Source organism: Lithohypha guttulata, assembly GCF_036872675.1.
Source record: "Lithohypha guttulata strain CCFEE 5908 chromosome Unknown scaffold_9, whole genome shotgun sequence".
Classification (NCBI taxonomy): Eukaryota; Fungi; Ascomycota; class Eurotiomycetes; order Chaetothyriales; family Trichomeriaceae; genus Lithohypha; species Lithohypha guttulata.
Window position 1 is genome coordinate 379,301 of NW_027042758.1, and position 6,000 is coordinate 385,300.

General features: G+C 46.8%; 2 protein-coding genes across 2 annotated transcripts; one reads left to right on the forward strand and one right to left on the reverse strand.

The window, feature by feature from the left end:
• Positions 1-263: 263 nt before the first annotated feature.
• LTR64_008469 (uncharacterized protein) lies at positions 264-2,038 on the reverse strand (the record flags this gene model as incomplete). Its single annotated transcript, XM_064902782.1, has 2 exons — positions 264-1,754; positions 1,802-2,038. The coding sequence occupies 2 exons, from the start codon at positions 2,036-2,038 to the stop codon at positions 264-266; spliced, it is 1,728 nt and encodes a 575-aa protein (XP_064750921.1).
• Positions 2,039-3,978: 1,940 nt separating this feature from the next.
• On the forward strand, positions 3,979-5,561 carry DAL5 (Allantoate permease; the record flags this gene model as incomplete). The annotated part of the gene is made up of 2 exons (XM_064902783.1): positions 3,979-5,299; positions 5,350-5,561. 2 exons carry the CDS (start codon positions 3,979-3,981, stop codon positions 5,559-5,561), a joined length of 1,533 nt encoding a protein of 510 aa, XP_064750922.1.
• Positions 5,562-6,000: the final 439 nt, after the last annotated feature.

Below are 6,000 nucleotides of genomic sequence, written 5' to 3' on the forward strand. Positions count from 1 at the left end.
CAGGTTTGATTACGATTTAACGGGGTGACCGAGCATGCCATCGACCGACTTTGGCCACAGAAACGATAGTTAAGCGCAGGAACTACAAGGCTTCTTGTGTCATCTTGGATTTGGCTCGTCAAGAATGCAGCAGAAAGAGAGTAACGGTGATCAGGTAATGGTGCAAGCTCTCGGATCGGGGCGTTATAGACAGTTCATGAATGTTTCTACATAATAAGGAAATTCGTACGCTCAGAGCAACACCACTCAGTCATTCCTGTAGACTATGATAAAGCAAAAGTAGCGACCCTAAATCTGCTTTGTAGCTTCTTGTCCAAGCTTCCTTTCTTGATGAAGACACTTGCAATAAGACCAGCAGCACATAATGCTGTCATAGTAATCCATATGCCCTTGAATCCATGCACATAGCCAACCATGATGTTGTCTCGCAGAATGCCAATTTCGCCAGTAGTTGACATCTTCTTGAGTATCTCGATATAGCCCTCGGACTCTTTGGCTATCTCCGCAGCATGAGGTACGTTCAGCGCAAGAAGTTTGGCCTTCATCACATTTTGGAAAACCGTGCCTCCAATAGCGACTCCGAGAGCCATGCCAATAGAGCGCATGAAAGCATACATCGCCGCTGCTTGGCCAGCATATTCAGGCTCCACAGCAGCTTGAATACTGACATTGACAGCTGAAAGAACCATTCCCATTCCGAGACCATAAATGCATTGACAAGCTGCCCAGACCGGAGTCTTTGTCTGGTCTGTCCACATGATGAAGAGACCTCCTGCGAATGTGCTGATCACAAAACCGACCCAGATGAAAGCACGATATGAGCCGAAACGGGTGATTAGAGCATTGGTGATAGAGCTGGCAGGTAACATCGTTGCTGTTGCTGGAATGATCGAGAGACCAGTGCGAATAGGACTGAAGTGTTGAGCTGCAGTGAAATAAAAAGCCAGATAGTACATTGCCATATACAAAGCAAGACCTTGGAACATAGCGCAGAGGTAGCTGGCAATCGCGCTTCTGTTGTTGAAGATATTCTTGTTGAGGAACGGTTTCTGTGTGACACGTGCTTCAAAGGCCATCGTTCCAAGTAGGCCGATAGCTCCCAGCACAAGTGGAACAACAGTCTGATAGCTGTTCCACGCATATTGAATGCCTGCCCACGAAATGCCGATGAGCAGAGATGTGACGCTTGCAATGAAGAGAGCGTTTCCCGACCAGTCGATAGAACGGATTTTGGTGATGAGGTCGGTCTTGGGCTGGCTGAGTTGACCCAGGAAGAATGACATCGGCAGTGCTATGCCACAGATCGGTAGATTGAGATAAAAGCACCATCTCCAGGTAGCCTCTTCAACTAAAACACCTCCAATAAGTGGACCTGTGACAGTACCGATGGCCCAAGCTCCAAGTACCAAAGTGAAATATTTTGGCCGGAATCGTAGTGGTACAACGTCGGCGAAGCATAGTTGGGACAATGCAATGATGCCAGCTCCACCTACACCTTGTATGACACGACCGAGAAGCATGACTGTAAAATCGTGTGCAGCACCGCAAGCGACTGAACCTGCTGCGAAGAAGAGAATGGATGGAATGAGTAGTTCACGACGACCGAAGATATCTGAGAGACTGGCTATTGTGGGTTGAAGCACACTGTGTGCTAGCAAGTAGGAAGTGCCGGTCCAGAAAGCTTGTGCTGATGAGCCGTTGAGCTCGACGGCAAGAGTCGGTAAGACGGGAACTAGAATCGTCGCATCAAGGGCCTGCTTCGTGTTGGTCATAGATCGGGATCCATTTCAGAACGACTTACCACGACGAGGGAAGAAATGGCCATAGTAATCATGATCATACGTTCACGCATCTTTGGTTTCCATGTTGGTGGGTCATCATGCTCTGAAACTTCTTCGATGCCAACGATTGTGTCTGTTGACTTAGAGTCGGAAGGACGTGTTTTTCCAGTCTCGTTGCCAGTCTTGAAATTCTTGAAAAAGGCCTTCTGAGGTACATCATCCTCTTCAGAAAAGTCATTCGCACGCATGGAAGTCATGATGGGCGTCGTAGAACCAGTCGCTGAGCTCGAAGGCAATTGACAGCTAGTTCGAATGGGTTGGAAGTTAGTGTTGGCTACTTTGGAGGCAGGTGCATTGATCAACATAAAGAGAGCACAGTCACCTTTTCAAATGTACTTACACCTTAACAAAGCCTCCTGCCCTTCAACTGGCACCAATTGCAGTTGTCGAAGCAACCCTCGCCAGCATTTGAGGGGCACCCGGTTCTGGACCACCGATTCGGGAGCCACGCAGCCATGACTTGATGAAGGCGTTGACTCTTGCGGAATAGGACAAGCCTTCCAGACTATTGACCCCAGCTGGCCATTGCTTGTTCGCGCCTCTAAACATCAAAGGGGACAAGCAATGTGGCTTTCTGACTACCTGTGAATGGATATGAGAGTCATTGCTAGAACATGCATGTAATGATACCTATAACGATCTCGTATCCAGAAGCGTTATCGGAGACCCCGAATATGCTGGTTGAAGTGATCGTCAGCCATCGTGGCTGGCTGAGGAAACCAAAGGGGAATGAGGAGGAAAATCAGACAGAAAAGAGATGGTCTAAGTCGTCCGCACTAAGCTCAATCAGGGAGAGGCTGAAAGCCGAGAAGTCTGAGTGCAGGATCTCGTTATCTGGCCGCTTACTAGATCTTGCGAAATTGAGTCTAAGGCCACCATGGCCAGGACTGAACTATAAGTACAATTGATGCTCATACATACCAAAATGGTCTTGTGCAGTACATAATACAATCGTATTTGATAAAGCATTTAGAATTTTCTCACCTTTCAGCGCGCAGACCTTATTTCTGACAGGGAGCAGAACATCAATTATGTAGAGATGGTATCTGATTTCTCCCGAGAGGAGAACTTTAACAGTGTTGCGTCGAAACCTGTGAAGTATTCATGTAGGCTCCGAATAGGCTCGTCACGAAAAAGTACAGACTTAGTACCAAAGAACCAGCAATAAGGATACATAATTCTAAGGGACTAATTTCTTCGTTATATCTTGCTCGACGAACCTATGCTACTGGCGTCGACGTCGCTCTAAGATGGACGTTGTGAATATTCGCGAACTGGAGCATTTTTATCTCAAGATGTTCAATCAGCACTTGCTTGCCGCTGATCAAATGCGATCTGCTATACTCTCACGGCAAGTACTTCGGAACTCTACAAAATCAACTCCGATGCTATTTTACGGAAAGCTGTTTCAGCATTTGCACCGACTTCATGACTATTGAAAGAAAACCCCAGGCGCTGCAGTGTCTGTCCCTCCAGACTGGCATAAGTGAATTGATCTATCATATCTCGAGAAGTAATACTCGAGTAGGTAACCACTCTGGGGGAAGCCTGAATCGCGGGGCCAGCGACCGGAGTGTGACCCGGTGCTAAGATGATCACCACAACCTTGGCTCTCTCGGCACAAATTGGCTTTCGTTCCTTGGTGAGCTTCCATACGCCACGTCCTTGATTATCTTTTGCCGATGTTGCAGGCTAAAGAGAGCTGATGAGCAGGCAATCTATATGTACCAGTCCTTGTCACCACTATCGTTCTGCAATGATACCTGCCCCTTCAGGCATAGCTGTCTGTCAGGTTGTGCTCGGATCTTGATCGTCATTTGTCCTACTACCCCAGGTTGATAGAGTAGCATCACAGAAAGTCGGACGCTCATGTCCTTCCAATCTTTCTAACTCTCATGCAATGCATGCATAGATATCTTTTGCACGTGGAAGACACAATCTCTCTGTAAGAAGTCCGACTATCTTTCGAGCCTCTTGCAGTGGACACCACGCAACATGCTTGAGCTTATCTTTTAGCACGAGAAGTCTGACTTGTGAATATCTCATATCAGAACTCTCTTCAGCACCCTGATCGTACAGAGTCTTCTGCAACTCAAGCGCAATACACGTCGGTAGCACGTCTGCATGATACTCAGCAATGGCTCAACGCGATACCGAGAAGGTCAAACTCGAAAACGGTCGTTCCGTGAGCCCACCACCAGTGGTTGTTGACCAAGAACGCCGTACCTCGGCTGACGTCGAGAAAGTCATTGCTCACAGTCACGATGCCGACGAGGCGATGAAAGCTTTCGCTCATGGCGAGATTATTGAAATCGATGAAGCCACCAACAAACGTCTCCTTCGCATCATTGACTGGCATCTCATGCCGATCATGTGCGTTGTATACGGCATCAACTACCTTGACAAGACCACGATTTCGTATGCATCGATCATGGGCTTGAGGACTGACCTGAGGCTTCAAGGTGACGATTATCAATGGCTAGGAAGCATGTTCTATTTTGGCTACTTAGCCTGGGAATGGCCGACTAGCATCTTGTTGCAACGATTGCCTTTAGCAAAGTATTCCGCCTTCAATGTCCTGATGTGGGGCACGACTCTTGCACTCTTTGCTACTGTCAGCGGTTTCCCAGGTGCCGTCGCTGTTCGATTCTTCCTTGGTGTATTCGAATCCGCTGTCACTCCAGGCTTTGCACTCTTCACATCACAATGGTACACTAAGAGAGAACAGGGTGCTCGCACTGGTATATGGTTCAGTTTCAATGGCTTTGCGCAGATCCTTGGTGGTCTTGTCGCATATGGAATTGCTGTGGGCGCTAGAAAGCATGGCGTCGCAATTGAGCCGTGGAAGATTGTGTTCCTTATCTTCGGCCTGCTGACAGCTTGTCTTGGTGTACTTTTCTTCTTCGTCATGCCCGACAACCAGCTAAATGCTCGATGGTTGAGCAAGGCTGATCGTGTCCTCTGTGTTGCTCGAGTTCGTCAAAATCAGCAGGGCATCGGTAACAAGCACTACAAGACTTATCAGCTCAGAGAGGCATTGACTGATCCCCTTACCTGGGCTTTCGTCTTCTACGCTCTCGTTGCGGATATCCCGAACGGTGGTCTCAGCAACTTTTTCTCTCAACTTATCGTGTCTTTTGGTTATACAGCCGAAGAATCCTTACTGTATGGTACACCTGGTGGTGCAGTCGAGGTTGTTGCCTTGATCTTCTCTGGTTGGCTTGGTGACAAGATAGGTCGAAGACTGCTTGTCAGTATTGGTGGTATGGCTCTTGCACTGATTGGCATGATCTTGATCGTTGCTCTTCCGTTGCAAAACAATTCTGGCCGTCTAGCTGGGTACTACTTGACCCAAGCATCGCCAACACCTTTTGTCGCATTGCTCAGCTTGATAAGTACGAATGTGGCCGGATATACGAAGAAGACAACTGTCGCTGCTCTATATCTCATCGCATATTGTAAGTTCTTGCTTTCATTCCTGCTCGTGCGCTGTCTGACTCGGTCTCAGGTGTTGGCAACATCATCGGTCCTCAGCCTTCCGACCCAAGGATGCTCCTCGCTACGTTCCTGCTGAGATCACAATTGTTGTGTGCTATGGGCTTTGTATCATCGACATACTCTTCATTCATTGGTGGTGTGTACGTCAAAACAAGATTAAGGCTCGGAAGAGGAGTGAACCAGGGTATGTCAAGCTCGAGAATCAAGAATGGTTGGATTTGACGGATAGAGAAAACCTGGAGTTTGAGTATAGCTTGTGATGCTGTAAAAAGTGGTTGAGCAAACGCACGCACGAGGTAATTTTTTGGTTTAGGAATGATAGATTTATGTTATGCATTATACACATTTACGAGAGAAAGACTTAGTAAAAAGTTTTTTAGAAAATAATCGATTATTATAAATAACCTTCTTTTCTACGGACGAGCTGTAGATAAAAACGGTTATTTTAGATTAAGTGAGAAGTTTAATAAGCGTACTATATTAAAACTCCTTCGTTTACCTTTTTCGATTATTCCTCTTCCGTTCGCTCGATTTATATTTTGCAAATTAGTTGTCGATAAGATCTAATTATAATTAAGCCGCTCGCCGATTTACACGATAAAATTAGCTGTTTTAGTTTAGGGCTTAGGGCTTAGGGCTTAGGGCATGTCTCTTATTCAAT